Genomic DNA, 15,430 nt, shown 5'->3' on the forward strand with positions numbered 1-15,430 from the left:
TAATGTAATGATTGGCACATATTTGGATGTATGTTTAACAGCATGATAGTCTATGATCAATCTTTAAATGAATCTGATAAAAGTTTATAGAACTTAAAGCTATTGTCATACTTTAGCATAGGTCTGATATACCGGAACATTGCTGGGTGAAGCTGCCCTGCAGAGTGCTGGCTCTCTCTCATTACCTTTGCTTTATTCTGTTGTGCCTGAGCTTTCTAGGCTGACTGGGTGACTGAAGTTTTTCCTGTTTAGCTGGGTTTGGAGGGCTAATTTCTTATAATTGGCACATTTATATGTAGTACTGTCCATGGTTAATAAAAATGGATTTCTTCTTTTTTTTTTTTTTTTTTTTCAGATCAAACCAGTAAACTCAAGTATGTGCTTCAGGATGCAAGATTTTTCCTCATAAAGAGTAACAACCATGAGAACGTGTCTCTTGCCAAAGCTAAGGTATTAGCCCTATTGAAACAGTCCTAATCCTGAAAGGATGAAATGCAGTTACAAATGAAAGTTCCCTCCAGTAGCCTAAGATGCTCTTTGAGTTCCCCAGTTGCCACTGCAAATCTGGTTTGTGGCAAATAAGGAAACCTGGTGGTGGCATGAATTTACTTTTTTATTTTATTCTAGAAATCATAGTACAGTGTTGAAGATTGTTTTTATGCTGTAATATTTACATTTATACTGTGATAGATGTGTTTGTTAATATTTCCTTTTGTATTGAGCTATTACTGTATTAAGTACAGTCACCTGTATTTAGAAAGAAGGGAAAGCCATACCTTTAAAAGACGACTCTCAATTTTCACCAGAAGGTTTATCAGTTGCTGGAGGATACTGAATAAAAAAAAGTACATTTGTGTTTTATACCAGTTACTATAATAGTTTCAAATTCTTGGTTTGAATCAAGTAATATTTTCAACTTATCAGAATGTGCACAACCCTACCCATATTTCAGTTGGTATTAAATATTTTCTAACTTGGGTCAGTGATTACTTATAAAACTACAAAGAGAAAGTAACAGTCAGCGGGTAGCTTAGCCAGTTATTTATACTGATCTTTAGCTGAAGTGGGTTTAGCTGATGCAGTGAAGCCCTGACACGGAAAAGACTACAGATTGCTCCCAGAAAATGAAAGCTGCTTTGCCTTAACTTACTTTTGTCTTTAGTCTTTTTTTTTTTTTTAAATGGTTGAAGCTAGTTTAGGAGTCCAATGATTGTACTCCAGCTCTAGTTAAATAAAGATCTCTTTGCTGGGTGTGGTGACACACATCTTTAATCCCAGCACTCGGTAGGTAGAGGCAGGCTGATTGCTGTGAGTTTGAGGACAGCTTGGTCTACAAAGCAACTCCAGGACAGCCAAGGCTACATAGAAGAGAGACCCTGTCTTGTAAAACAAAAACAAAACAAAACAAAACCCAAACCGAAACTCTTCAACTTACATAAAAAAATTTTGAATTAGAAAAATTAGAATTTTGACATTGTTCATTTATAGTTTTACTGCTGATAAGCCATTTTAAGTTATGTGATTAGAGCCGGGCGTGGTGGTGCACATCTGTAATCTCAGCACTCAGCACTCTGGGAGGCACAGAGAGGTGGTGGATCTCTGAGTTTGAGGCCAGCCTGGTTTACAAAGTGAGTCCAAGACACCAAGGCTACACAGAGAACACTGTCTCTGGAAAAAACCAACAACAACAAAAAAAAGTGGTTGGGCACACCTATTCAATTTAGGAAGACAGAAGCTATGATTCACTTTTCAGTAACACATACCTAAATCATTTTGATTTTAGAGTAATTGTAGAAGATTTTCCCGACAATTTCCTTTGTTTAAGTTCTGTAAAATTGATTATTTCTTCATATTTTATCAGATAAGTACATCCAAATTATTTTTACATTTGACAGCATTTTCCTGAGTCAGGCATGGTAGTGATGCCTTTAATCTCAACACTCGGGAAGCAGAGGCAGGCGGCTCTCTGTGAGTTTGAGGCCAGCCTGGTCTACAGTGTGAGTCCAGGACAGCCGGGACTACAAGAGAACCCTGTCTGAAAAAACCAAAAAGAGGAAAAAAGACTTTTCTGTTACGGGTTTCTTAAATTTCAAACACCAACATAGTAATGTTTACTTTTTTTAATCACTGTAGTTAACAGATTTGTATTTAATTTTATATTTGCATTATTTCTATAGGGTGTATGGTCTACATTGCCTGTAAATGAGAAGAAATTAAATCTGGCATTCAGATCTGCAAGGAGTGTTATCTTAATATTTTCTGTCAGAGAAAGTGGAAAATTTCAAGGTAAGAATAAAAGTAATTTGTTATTTTGGGTATATAAAAATAATTGCAGTAACACTTAATAAATTATTTTGTGATATTGTGGTTCTCTTAGGTTTTGCCAGATTGTCTTCAGAATCACACCATGGCGGATCTCCTATACATTGGGTGCTTCCGGCAGGAATGAGTGCAAAAATGCTTGGAGGCGTCTTTAAAATTGACTGGATTTGCAGGTAAATTACATTAGTATAGAGAAAGTTGTTATGTTTTCAATGATTGAGAATAATGTAAGAGTTCTGTAGTAGTTTGATACTCTCTGACTCTTGTACTCTTTTGGGGGAGGGCAGAGTGGTAGGGTTCCTTATTCTTAGACCTCCTTGCGTTCTAGGCATTACTGTGTTTTAAATAAAAACCATGTACCTTACCAGTTCATTGCCTTTATAAGCTAATATAGGATGCTAAGAGGAGAAATGTGCTTGCTAGGAAGATCTGATATATTTATTTCATTACAAAATAGTTGTCTTAGCAATTTTGGGGACTGTTTATAATCTGCTTTGTGGTATGTTTTAAATAGCATTAAGACTTAGCTATGCAGCAGGGCTTGGTGGTACACACCTGTAATCCCAGCACACGGGGAGGCAGAGGCAGATAGATCTCTGCATTGGGGGCCAGCCAGAACTCCACAAAGAAATCTTGTGTTGGAAAGCCAAACCAGCCAATCAACAACAACAAAACCCAAAAAACTTAACTATGTTTATTAGGAAAAGTGATGAATTTTTACATTATAAATTATTACCACTACTTTTAGTCTCATACCAAATCGAGTCATTGTACAGAAAAGGCTAATTAACCAAGTGAAAAAGTCATTTATTACATTTAACATTAAATATCTGAAATGGACTATATGGATTATGTTTATAGCTTCATTTTGTTAGAAATCAAAGGAATTAGCAGCATTGGTAAAAATAAGGAAACTTAAGCTTGGTGGCACAGGTCTGTGGGGCTCAGGCAGGAACATCACTGAATTAAGGGCTGGGTCAAACTTCATATTAAGTTGAGACTGAGAAAACCAAATGAAGAGGGAAAACTGTTTCTGTTCATGAAAGTAGACTGGCAAAAGGAGGCACATGGAAATACGCCATGATGTTATGTGAGCATTGCATCCTGTCCCGCACTGCGCATTCGCTGCAACCTGTCACATACTGCACACGCGCCGGATCCTGTGCTGCACTGTACATGCGCTGCATCCTGTCATGCCCTGCTCGTGCACTGCATCCTCTCCCCCACGGCACATGCTCTGTATCCTGTCATTCATTGCACATGCACCGCATCCTGTCCCGCACTGCACATGTGCTCCAACCTGTCCTGCACTGTACACGTGCTTAATCCTGTCATTCACTGTACATGCACCGTATCCTGTCCTGCATTGCACATGCGCTGCATCCTGTCAGGCACCGCACATGCGCTGCATCCTGTCATGAACTACACATCCACCGCATCCTGTCCAGCACTGCACATGCATTGCATCCTGTCATGCACTGCACATGCACTGCATCCTGTACCGCACTGCACATGTTCTGCATCCTGTCCTGCACTGCATATGTGCTAGCCAGGACTTCATGAAACTAAGTGGAAATACTGTATTTATTTGAATTTAAATAGAGAAACAAAAAGGCTATACAAATAGCTTTTGTTTCAAAGACTTAAAAATTTTAATTGTTTGATTTTGTTTGTTATTTTAAGACAGGATTTATATATAGTTCTGGCTATCCTAGAACTCAGTATGTAGACAAGGCTGGCCTTGAAATTCAGAGCGATCCTTCTGACTCTGCATAACAAGTGTTAGAGTTAAAGACAGGCACTATCACACCTGACTCATATTTCTTAAAATTTGTGTGTGTGTGTGTGTGTGTGTGTGTGTGTGTGTGTACGTGTACACGTACACGTGTGAGTGCAGGTGCCAGAGTCCAGAAGAGCATCAGTTTCCCTGGAGCTGGAGTTAAGCTGGCTATGAGCCGGCTACTCTGGATGCTGGGAACTGAACTCAGAATGTCTCTCAACACTGGGTCATCTCTCCAGCCCACGACTTTGAACACTGGATCATCTCTCCAGCCCACGACTTTGATTACTTTCTATAGTTAAAATTAAAAGGCATTTAAATTTTGTTAAATAAATATAAAATTGGTTAAGTAAAGTAAGTTTTGTCTCTTACATACATTGTTTTGCAAAATGTCCATGCCATAACATGTAGAAACAGTAAATTAAAAATTATAATTACAGTGCTTTGAAATGAGACTAGTGGTGATATTGGTAACTCTTTCTCCCTCCCTAGTTTACACGTATGTAGTTATTTAGAAAATAATTTACTTAAGTTATAATACAAACTTTAAAATTTTGGTGAGATGTCTCAGCATGTACATGTTATGAAACGAAGGACCTAGTTTGAACTCTAGGACACATGCACATACATGCACACATGCTGTGAAAATTGGATGACAGATTATTGTTTTAGTTGACACAGATTTTTTTTTTTAAGTTACTTTCAGCCGTGGGTGGTGGCATACGCCTTTAATCCCAGCACTCAGGCAGAGGCAGAGATCGGTTGGAGGCCAGCTTAGTCTACAGAGTGAGTCTAGGACAGCCAGAGAAATCCTGTCATGAAAAACAAAAACAAATGAGATTCACATTAGACTCTCAGCTAAAAATACTTAGTCCTGAAATTCATTGTAAGTTTGTTGAATCCCAAGTAACTCAGTCACGTAACAGGCATATGGAAATTGGAACAGAATGACTGCTTTTTACAAATAAGAAAGGAGGAATGTTAAAGTGACCATGTTGCCACCTGGAATAAGCTCAGAATAACACTGTAATCTGTGAAATGCCCATTTATCCAGCTCTTTATCATCTATTGCCAGTAACCTGCTTGTGTTTTCAATTCTTTGTCATTTATTCCAAATAACTTACTTGTGTTTTCTAGCATTAATAGCCAAATGTTATCACATAAAAGGCTTCACTGTTTTATATTCTGTTGAATTTGTCCCCTACAGAGGGACTTCTCTTCCATATTTTCTGGTGCGCTGAACATTGACAATGCCATCTATGAACACCTTTCATAGCTTATTTGTTTAAAAAATGATTAGATCCCTATTCTGTAGCTGGTTGAGCAGGTAGTGTGGTGCATGGATCAAGGATGATGTTATTTATATACATGCTAAATTTTGTTTTTTCCTATGGCGCATCACAGTTGTCTGTTACGTTCTAGCAATGTGTAGTCTCTTCAGTCTAATTATGGCTGATGATTCTAAAAAGTCATAGCCTTAAATGATAATGTTTGGTTTGGTAAAGACCTTTACTTTGGATATTGGGTATTCTGCTATTAATACTTCCAGTGATAAAAATAAAAGTAATTTGTAGATGTATTTTGTTAGCACTAGGATTTTAGGTCTGTGAATTTGTTTTGTTTTGCTTTGCTTTGTTTATTGAGACAGCTTTGGTAAAGACCAATAGTTTGGATATTGGGTATTCTGCTGTTAATACTTTGGTGATAAAATGAAACTGGTCTGTAAATGTATTTTGTTAGCTCTAGGATTTCAGTTCTGTGAATTTGTTTTTTTGTTTTGCTTTGCTTTGTTTATTGAGACAGGATTTCTTTGTGTAACCTTGGCTGTCCTGGACTTTGTAGACCAAGCTAGCCTCTGACTCACAGAGATCCTCCTGCCTCTGCCTCCCTGAGAGCTAGGATTACAGGCGTGTGCCTCTTTATCTGGCTTGGTGAATGTTTTAAACTGATAACTTGGAAGATAAATAAAATAAATAAATAAAAAGGATAAAGCCAGATATCAGTGGAGCTCTACCTACTTCTGAAACAAAGTTTAAGCATGTAGTACTATACCAATTATTTCACCAACAGTAGGTTATCTTTTGGATACTTAAATTTGTATTGTAGGTTCATTAATTTGGTATTTGTTAGAGACAGGTAATGGAATTCCCCCCCCCCCCGTTTTTCAGGACAGGGTTTCTCTGTGTAGGCTTGGCTGTTCTGGACTAGCTTAGGTAGACCAGGCTGGCCATGAACTCACAGTGATCCACCTGCCTCTGCCTCCGCACTGCTGGCATTAAAGGCGTGCACCCCCAGGCCTGGCAGATAATTGAAGTCTTACCAGTGCTTTACATTTTCTTTTTTTCTTTTTTCCTTTTGTTTTGTTTTTGAGACAGGGTTTTCTCTATTTAGCCTTGGCTGACTTGGATTCGCTTTGTAGACCAGGCTGGCCTCAAACTCAATAACCATCTACCTGCCCCTGCCTCTCTGAGTGTGTGTACACCACCAGACCTGGTTTATATTTTGTTTCTAGCTGACACATGCTTGTTTCATAAATAACCCATATTCCATAATTGTGATCTATTGATAAGCTGTGTTTGGTAGGTTAAATTGTAGTAAATGTATTTTTGACTTTAAAGTATTTTCAATGTAGGGATTCACAAAAGTTGTAATTCTTCTTAACCTAAAGAATAACCTGTATTAATTTTTTGTTTTGTTTTTGTTCTTTTGGAATTTTCAAGAACAGAGTATTAGATTTTTTTGGAGAAAAAGCTAGGTTTTAAATGAGCTCTCGGTAGGTGATTTTACACCCTACGAGTGTAAGTGGTTCTTTACATTTTTGTCACATTCACAGGTAATCTATTGACTACTGAAATAGTACTGGAAAAAGATTTTGCAGAAGAATAATATACACTGTTTTATATTTAGGCGTGAACTACCCTTCACTAAGTCAGCTCATCTCACCAATCCTTGGAATGAACATAAGCCAGTAAAGATTGGACGTGATGGACAGGTCTGTTTAATTTTTAAGCTACATTAATCAGCTGTTTTTATAGACCTTCATTAAAGGATACTTTAACACTTTGTCTGGAAGATATAATTTGTGAAAAATGGAGAATATTTTCGGTAATTTCTGAATCCTGTGATTGTGACTGACTAGTAAGATACCTATTAACAATATTGGTATCCAGGTAAATGGTGTTTTCACTAATAAAACCAAAGGGAAAGGAATAGAAGATTAATGGCCCTGTTTTTGTAGTTTTTCATTTCAGATGTGGAATGCTTCATAAATCTACATCTTCCTTTCACAAGGGGTATATATTGTTGTCCAAACCATTCTGATTTTAGTAAATGTGCTGATGAAGCAAGCACTCATAAATTCTTTTAAAGTTTTGGAATTTATGGTATAGTTTTAGAATTAGCATTAATGTGTCTGTTTTTTTTTCCTGAATAGAAAATTGCTCACTGAAAAAACAGATGTATACACCTTTTTAAAGTCTGCAAATTAAATTAAACGTGTAGTGATTTAAAATAAATCCAAACTTTCGGTGCTTATAACTTCTTTATGTGATTTGGTACCAACAGTTAGCTATGTTATTCCTATTACTTATGAGTAAAAGTGTCGATAGTTAAAAGTAACAATTTTGTATAAGCTTGTAGGTTAGACTGCCTCTGTAGGTATTTCAATTCTGATTCTCAGACATACTCTTTCTTCATTGTTTTAAGATGAATGACACAGGTATGTATTTTACACAAATACTTCTTTTCATAGAATGGACTAGAGTAGAGGGTAATACGTGTTCTAAGCAGCTGCACTTTGGATGAGAGCCTGTTTCTACTGTTCACTTTGGAAGGATTCCTGTAAACCTGTAAATTATTAGAATCTCATGTTTGACCTCCTTGGGAAAAAGTCTTTGAGAAATCAGTGTTTAGTTCTTTTGAGAGATTCTGTTTTGTCTGTTAATTGTTGCTTTACTATTCCAGGAAATTGAACTTGAATGTGGAACTCAGCTTTGTCTTCTGTTTCCCCCTGATGAAAGTATTGACTTGTATCAGCTCATTCATAAAATGCGTCACAAGAGAAGAATGCATTCTCAGCCTCGATCAAGAGGACGTCCATCCCGTCGAGAACCAGTCCGGGATGTGGGAAGGTTAGAAACGTTCTTTGGACTGATAATAGGCACATGTATCGGGATAACATGATGGAGGAATGTGATTCGTCAAAAGTTTGTCCTGCGGTAAAGAAGAAAGAGAAAATCCTCAAATCAAGCTGCATGGACTAATTTGTGGCTTCATTGAGGATTTCACATGGTCACCTTGGTCTCAGTCATTTTTTTCAAGAGGAAAATGGGGATCTTTCCTAATGCAGAAAAAATAATTTACTAACAAGTGATGACCAGTTTAGACTAGATAGTACTCAGAGAATACAGTACGCAAGTGAAATGAGGTAGGCATTTTGTTGCTAAGAACAGGCTAGAAAGAGGAAGAGGAGGAAGTCTTTATTTGCAAAAATTGTTAATATTTTATAAAAAGCCTTTTCTTTCAGGTGTGTCTCTGGATAAGCCTTATCACATATGGGACTTTTATAAAGGATCACTAATGTTTTTTGAGAAGATGACGCCTCACTTAGAGGATAAAATGTTTTAAGTTATTTCATATTCAAGAGGAGCATTATTTGGGACTGTTTGCAATTTTATCACCGTGATGTGTTAACCCCATTGCCACATATTCTGTAACATGTGCCCAGTGAATTCATACATCCTGCTGAGCTTCTGAAAACAATAGGTTCTTTCCAAAGGGGATCAAGTGGCCCTGGGAGACCCGGCAACAAACCAAAACGAAGGGCTGTTGCTGTGTCTGTTTACAACTTTTCCAGATGCTGGCAGTACCTGTGGACTAAAGTGTTTTTTAGAGGATCGCCATGCTTATTGATCACTACCTTATGAACTTAACAGCATTTTCCAGGAAAAGGGGGTTTAACTTGTTACAGAATTGGAGAGAAGTCTTTGAAAAGAACTGATTTAAGCCCTTCTACCCAACACCTTCCCCTGTATAGCTTTGCATACAGCTAAATCTAAAATATTCTACTAAAGACTATTGGATGTGTGGTTGATGGGATGAAACCTTTGGTTAAGTTTACTTTTGGTGGAAACAACCTGTGGTAGGTACAGATAATCCAACAAGAGTCCCATTTCTTTGAGCTTAAAAAGGACTTTGTCGAGTAGGTAGGAGGAAACCTGGCAGAGCCCCTTACTTTGGCCTAAAAGGACTGATCACCAAGATGTCTTTTGAAGTTTTAAGCTAAGAGGTTTCCAGTGCAATACAGTATATACAAGTGAAGTTTTTCCTCAGTTTTGCAATGGACTGCAAACTATACTTAAAACACCACCTCACCTCCTCTCAAGCCTGCCAGGGCCTCCATATATGTTTGTGGCTTACAGTCAGTAGTTGGACTACTATATGAACTGTTACTATCATGTTTTATACCGGTCGTAAATGCACTCCCCAAACTACAAGAAAGCGGTATGTTTATTTTATAAACCAGCTTTTAATTTTCTTAGTACTATTTATTGTAGATGCAACTGTTTTGTTCTGTTGGGGGGCTCGGTACTTGGTTTTGTTGGATTTAGCTTTGCAGTTTGAGTGATTTGTTATAAAAAGTTAATGAAAACATTCAATATTTAGAGAAATAGCTGAAAAACTATTGATGCCAGGTTATTATATACTATTATTTGAAACTAATAGTAAAAAACCTATGTTTATTCCCTAAATGTTTTGGAACTTTTTATTTTGTTTAGTTCTTATTAAATGCTAAGTAAAGTGTGTTTTATGCTGTATTGTTACACTAGCTATCAACGTTTATGAAAGACAGTGAAGAGCAGCCCTCTCAAATTAACAGCACTTTCTAAAGTTAAACTTTGAGCTAGTTTTATGTTAACTTATTATATGACAATTCTGAGAGCCATTTTATAAGGCATTGTCTCTAGAAAAAATTTCCTTAATTACTAATGTTATTTAAAGAATAAATGTTTGGAAGATTTAGTTTTTCAAATATCTAACAGTTTTAAAACTTTGTTAACATAGCTTCATTAAATTGAAAACTTTCTGTATAATTATGAAATACAGTTTTGTGTAAAGCAGAGGCATCATTTTAAGGCATTCTTAATTTTGTTTAGATTGAATCTAAAATTACAGTATCTATATAAATTTTAGACTTAACTATTGTATAATTGCTGGTATGGTTTTCCTTCTGTTTTCACCAGAATGGTGACATTCAGGAACCTCTGGCTTGTTACAGAACTGCACATATATGTGTAGACTACTAAAGTGGTTTGCAATTTGATTTAGATAATCCTTGAGGTTGTTTCATAGTGTGAAATTACAGGGAGATCTATTCCAGTAGTTTGTAAGGTTTACCTTTGAGGAATATTTAAGAGCTTAAACATAAATTGTTTTGAAAAGGAGGCCCTGGGCTATTCTTTGTACTCAACTCTGTAAAACTCTTGCTTTGCTGTTTGTTTTACCAGCTGTTTTTCGTTTAATTTCTAATGTGTCTAATTTGTGTAGGCGTCGACCAGAAGATTATGATATTCATAACAGCAGAAAGAAACCAAGGATTGACTATCCCCCTGAGTTTCACCAGAGACCAGGTTAATATTTTATAATCCTGAAGATTATTTGACTTAAAATCATTAAAACAACTAAAAGCTTTAGTAGGTTTAAAAGTAAAGAACATTTAGGACATGATTACTTTAAACCGTAGGAAATCATTACTAGTTATAGTTAATAGTTTTTCCCCTACTGTGTTTAGGTTGTTAGTCATAATTTATTAATTACTTGAAATTGCTGGCTTTGCAAAACTGGAAATTGATGTGTTCATGTGTAAGATGTAGGAAAAGAGTGACCTGTTTTGTTGTGTTTTCTATTCCCAATGATGCGCAGGGTTTCCCGTAGTATACAACAGTAATTGAAAATCAAAATAGAAATTAGGCCTTTAAAAAAAAGTCACCATTTTGATATGCGATGGTAAACACTTGGCTTGTCATTCAAGTGCAAATTTTCAGCTAGTGTGTTCATAGGGATTAAAAGGGGGTATATTTCATTTACAATCACTGACACACCTGTAAAACTCTAGTAATTGGTTTTGTTTAGTATTATAACTCTTGTGTTTTATAACAAAATGGGTTTTTGGAAGCACCTTTCCCCAGAAACAGGGCTAGTCAGACATTTTTATTATAGCAGTTTGTTGTATCCTTCCTAAAGAAGCCAGATATGGAGTAAACACCTGTTTTGTTACTTGATTCTTGGAGTACACATATGCTCATTTTTGCAGCTTTGACAGTTTTGTGTCCATTTGAGTTTTCATGTTCTAAAACTTAGCTGTAAGTTGTCAAGGTGAAAGGTAAACATTGTTTAAAGCCATTCTGCTTCAGTGTCCTCAAGTTCAGATGTTGCACTCAAGTTGATCTTCTGCCTATAACTTCCATGATACATGGAAAAGCCTCTGTAGTAGTTGATGGATAACATCCTTTAAAGTATATTTGTCAAGGGAAGAATTAAAACAAGGGTAAGGAAGGTTTAATTATAATGCCATAGTGAGAACATAAAATTTGATTTACTAAAATGCTTGATGTTTGAACAGGGTATTTAAAGGATCCTCGATACCAGGAAGTTGACAGGTAAGTTGGGTTCACTCTTGCTTAGCTTTGAATTGCATTCTTGGAGCTAGTTTATGAATTACCTGAATTTAGTTTCACAAATCTTATTCCCAACAGACGATTTTCAGGAGTTCGCCGAGATGTATTTTTAAATGGGGTAAGCATTAAATTTTGCATACTTAAAGTTAGGGTCTGATTTGTTTTGTATTCCATCCATTTTAATTAATTATTGACAATATCTTTTATTTTAGTCCTACAATGATTATGTGAGGGAATTTCATAACATGGGACCACCACCTCCTTGGCAAGGAATGGTTTGTATTGCTCTGTTTCTGCATTACTGTATCCATGAAAAGACTTAAAATAATTGGTTAAGATGAAAGAATTTAGTTAATTTTGTTTATGCTAATAATTAAGGGCATAACGTAGATAAGTATAAAGCATACCATGGTAGCGTTTAGTATAAGCTCTTCCCTGGGTGTTTACATTTCTTCTCTCATCTTTCTTTAACACGTGGACCAAGTTTCATGATAACATCTGTTTACCTCACTCATAAAGTTCACTGGCCATTCCTTTATTCTTTGGCTTATCAGACAGATATTGAGTAGTTTGCATAAGGAAGTGTGCTTACTTTGCATATATGTTGCTAAATGAACAATTCTGTCTATTTCATATAGTTTAACCTTCAGTCAAAAGGTGTCAGATTAGTAGGGCCATGCAGAAGATACATTGACTAAATTCATGTAACGTTTCTAATTGTACCTGTGTGAAAATTAGTATAAATTTCAAATAAGAGTGAATTGAATCCTGAGTTTTCCTTTTCTGTTTTCAAGGAAATTTGATGTTCTTATGGTATATTCTGAGATGTCCAGACTATCTGGAAACAGATCCCAAGAAGTGAAACTTGGTTGCGGAATCACCTCTGTGCTTCTTGTTTCCCCATTTCATTTTTAAGTGATCCTAGGACTTAACTTTCCTTTGGATCCACTTGAAGCAAGTTTTACATGATCCTGTACATACAGCTTAAATTTGAAAATTCTTTGAGTCTGAATTAGGAAGATGAACTTGACACTCAAGTAATGTATCTTGCGCCCTTTATTAATTTTATAATGGCACTTTACAATCACACTTAATTATTGGTGTTTCTGTGGGCGTATGCATGACATACACAGAGGTACAAGTCCTAGGGATTGAACTCAGGTCATCATGCCTGGCAGCTGCTGTTTTTACATGGTGAACCATCTCAACCGCTGACAGTTTTTTAAGTTTTATTAGTTCTTGTACTTGATTTTGGAGAGAGATTTGAGAGTTAACTGACTTTAGAGGCGAGGGCACTGCAATTGTATCTTAGCTATGTGTACACTTGTTTTATGACACTTTCTATAGTGTGACTGACTGTAGGCTAGTTGTTTAACCTCTTGGAATCTGGCTTTCTTTTCTGTAATTTAGGATTAATATAAATTTGCTACATAAAATGCCAAATAAGTATAAAATGCTTAGGATTAGTGCTTTCTTTGGTTTTAGTAAGCACCCTATTTTTTTTTTTTTAATTTCTGTTAGAATTTAAATGATAAAAGTATTGAGAAACTCATTAGATCTTAGAGTACGCCTTTGCTATGCATATTTTCACTTTAACAATAAGGCTATTTTGGAAAACAATGTTTTCAAGGTATATGAGTGGTAATGGTGAAATTGCTTGGGATTGGTTGTATTTGAGAATATGGGTTCTAAGAATGAATTTGTCTGAGGATATTTGGTAGATTTTTATGTAGATAATCTTTCTCTTTTAGCCTCCTTACCCGGGAATGGAACAGCCCCCACACCATCCTTACTACCAGCACCATGCTCCACCTCCTCAAGCCCACCCCCCTTACTCAGGACACCATCCTGTGCCACATGAAGCAAGATACAGAGATAAACGAGTAGTAAGTGCACAAGAAGGCAGAGGTGTGAGGGGGCTGCTTAGAGTTTCTGTAGGTGATTTACATCTGGGCACAATAGATTTTAGTGTGCATTTATCATACTCTCAAATTGTATTTTGTTGAATTCCTCAAATTACTATTAACAATAAATAAATTGTAAGAAAGTATAGAGCCTAAGATTTCCTAGTTTCGCCGTTCGCTGTTCCTTTTGTAGAATTGAAAGACCGGAAAAGATGTGTTGCAAAAAAGAACATATTTAGCATAATTGCTAGTGTGTAGCCTGTAGGAATGGAGTGAGTGATCAGTTTGATGGCTCTGACGGAGTCGGTTTTTTTATTATGTCTTACTAAAGAATCAGATGGAAAAGTCTTCATGTTAAATAGGAAATTATAGGAAGAGACACAAGTTCCAGTTAGTGCTGATAAGTGCCACACTTAGTTTCCATGAATTAATGGTTGTATTTTCTCATTTCTGTTTTGACCAGACAACTGTAAGGACTCATAAATTCCATACAAAGTTTTGCTTCGCTGATCCGCTTTCTCTTTTTTTCCTAGCATGACTATGATATGAGGGTGGATGATTTTCTTCGCCGTACACAGGCTGTTGTCAGTGGTCGGAGAAGTAGACCCCGGGAAAGAGATCGGGAGCGAGAGCGAGACCGCCCTAGAGATAACAGAAGAGACAGAGAGCGAGACAGAGGTCGTGATCGAGAAAGAGAAAGAGAAAGAATATGTGATCGGGACAGAGACCGAGGAGAGAGAGGCCGCTATCGAAGATAACATGCTTTTGGAGGCACTAATTGGAGATAAAAATATTGTATTTTTTTTGTGTGTGTTTACAAGTAGTAAATGTATTTTCAGCTGTCTACTTAAAGCTCATTGTGTAGAAGGATTTATTATCACCTTTGTTCCAAGCATGCAGTAGAATAAGAACTGGAAAACTCAGATCCGCCAAAAATGCACAATTGACAGTTGACACTCTTATTGGGGCAGAATGGAACAGTCCAAGAATGTAGATATTGATTCATTTTTCATAAATGTTCTTTTTACAGTGTATTCATCCTAGAGTTACTTTGTTTGTTTTCTTTCTTTTGGATCTTGATCAATAACTGCCATAGTATTTTGCTTTGTTTTTTTTTGTTGTTGTTTGTTTGTTTGTGTTTTTTACATGTAGCTGCACACGGTTCAGTAAAAATATTGCTGCTATCAAGAAGTATGAGGGTTTGACCATACGGCAGTGTTGTAGCAGCCTCTTGCTTTCTCCTCTTCCCTCTTTTTTTAAACCTATAAAGTCATTTTTTTTAAGTCTTCAATGATGAGAGCAATATTAAGAAGACATTGCTATCTAATTTTTAATCTTTTTAAATAAAAAGTTCCTATGTTCAGTAGCATGGTTGATGCTGTTGTTTAGCCTTCCTTCTAAACTGTACATTGGCTTGGAATGTTCACAATTTGCGTGTGTGGCAGCAGAAGATAACCCCACATTCAACATTGCTACTGTTTTGTATGAAATAAATTAGTAAAAATTGATACTTGCTTTATGTCCTTGTCTGATTACCAGCTTTATACTGCATAAGCACTACTGTTCGTTCTCTAATATATAAAATCCCATGGAGTGGGATTGTGTTAGTAGTTTAGCTTGTTATTTGTGTATCTGATATTTTTGAATCCATAGTAGGCTTTTATATTTTCCTCTTCTGTGGATGAATTTTTTCACAGTTTTCTGGTTTCATTAGGATTCTCGCTTTTTTTTTTTTGGTCATTCCTTTT

General features: G+C 36.3%; 1 protein-coding gene across 7 annotated transcripts in view; it reads left to right on the forward strand.

Annotated features, from left to right (window-relative positions):
• Positions 1 to 15,190, forward strand: part of YTHDC1 (YTH N6-methyladenosine RNA binding protein C1) — a 30,440-nt gene extending 15,250 nt beyond the window's left edge. For 4 of the 7 annotated variants that reach the window (XM_084760165.1, XM_084760161.1, XM_084760166.1 and 1 more), the window contains 11 exons: positions 356 to 450; positions 2,178 to 2,286; positions 2,378 to 2,495; positions 7,010 to 7,094; positions 8,066 to 8,232; positions 10,649 to 10,731; positions 11,724 to 11,760; positions 11,857 to 11,896; positions 11,991 to 12,053; positions 13,530 to 13,664; positions 14,216 to 15,190. In XM_084760165.1, the coding sequence (XP_084616291.1) occupies positions 356 to 450; positions 2,178 to 2,286; positions 2,378 to 2,495; positions 7,010 to 7,094; positions 8,066 to 8,232; positions 10,649 to 10,731; positions 11,724 to 11,760; positions 11,857 to 11,896; positions 11,991 to 12,053; positions 13,530 to 13,664; positions 14,216 to 14,440 (1,157 nt within the window). In that variant the 3' untranslated portion in view covers positions 14,441 to 15,190. Of the gene's footprint in view, positions 1 to 355; positions 451 to 2,177; positions 2,287 to 2,377; positions 2,496 to 7,009; positions 7,095 to 8,065; positions 8,233 to 10,648; positions 10,732 to 11,723; positions 11,761 to 11,832; positions 11,897 to 11,990; positions 12,054 to 13,529; positions 13,665 to 14,215 lie in introns of all 7 variants that reach the window. The other 3 variants (XM_084760163.1, XM_084760160.1, XM_084760162.1) reach the window with 1 other exon arrangement.
• Positions 15,191 to 15,430: the final 240 nt, after the last annotated feature.

The sequence above is a fragment of the Acomys minous genome (assembly GCF_964271855.1).
Source record: "Acomys minous genome assembly, chromosome: 15".
Lineage (NCBI taxonomy): Eukaryota > Metazoa > Chordata > Mammalia > Rodentia > Muridae > Acomys > Acomys minous.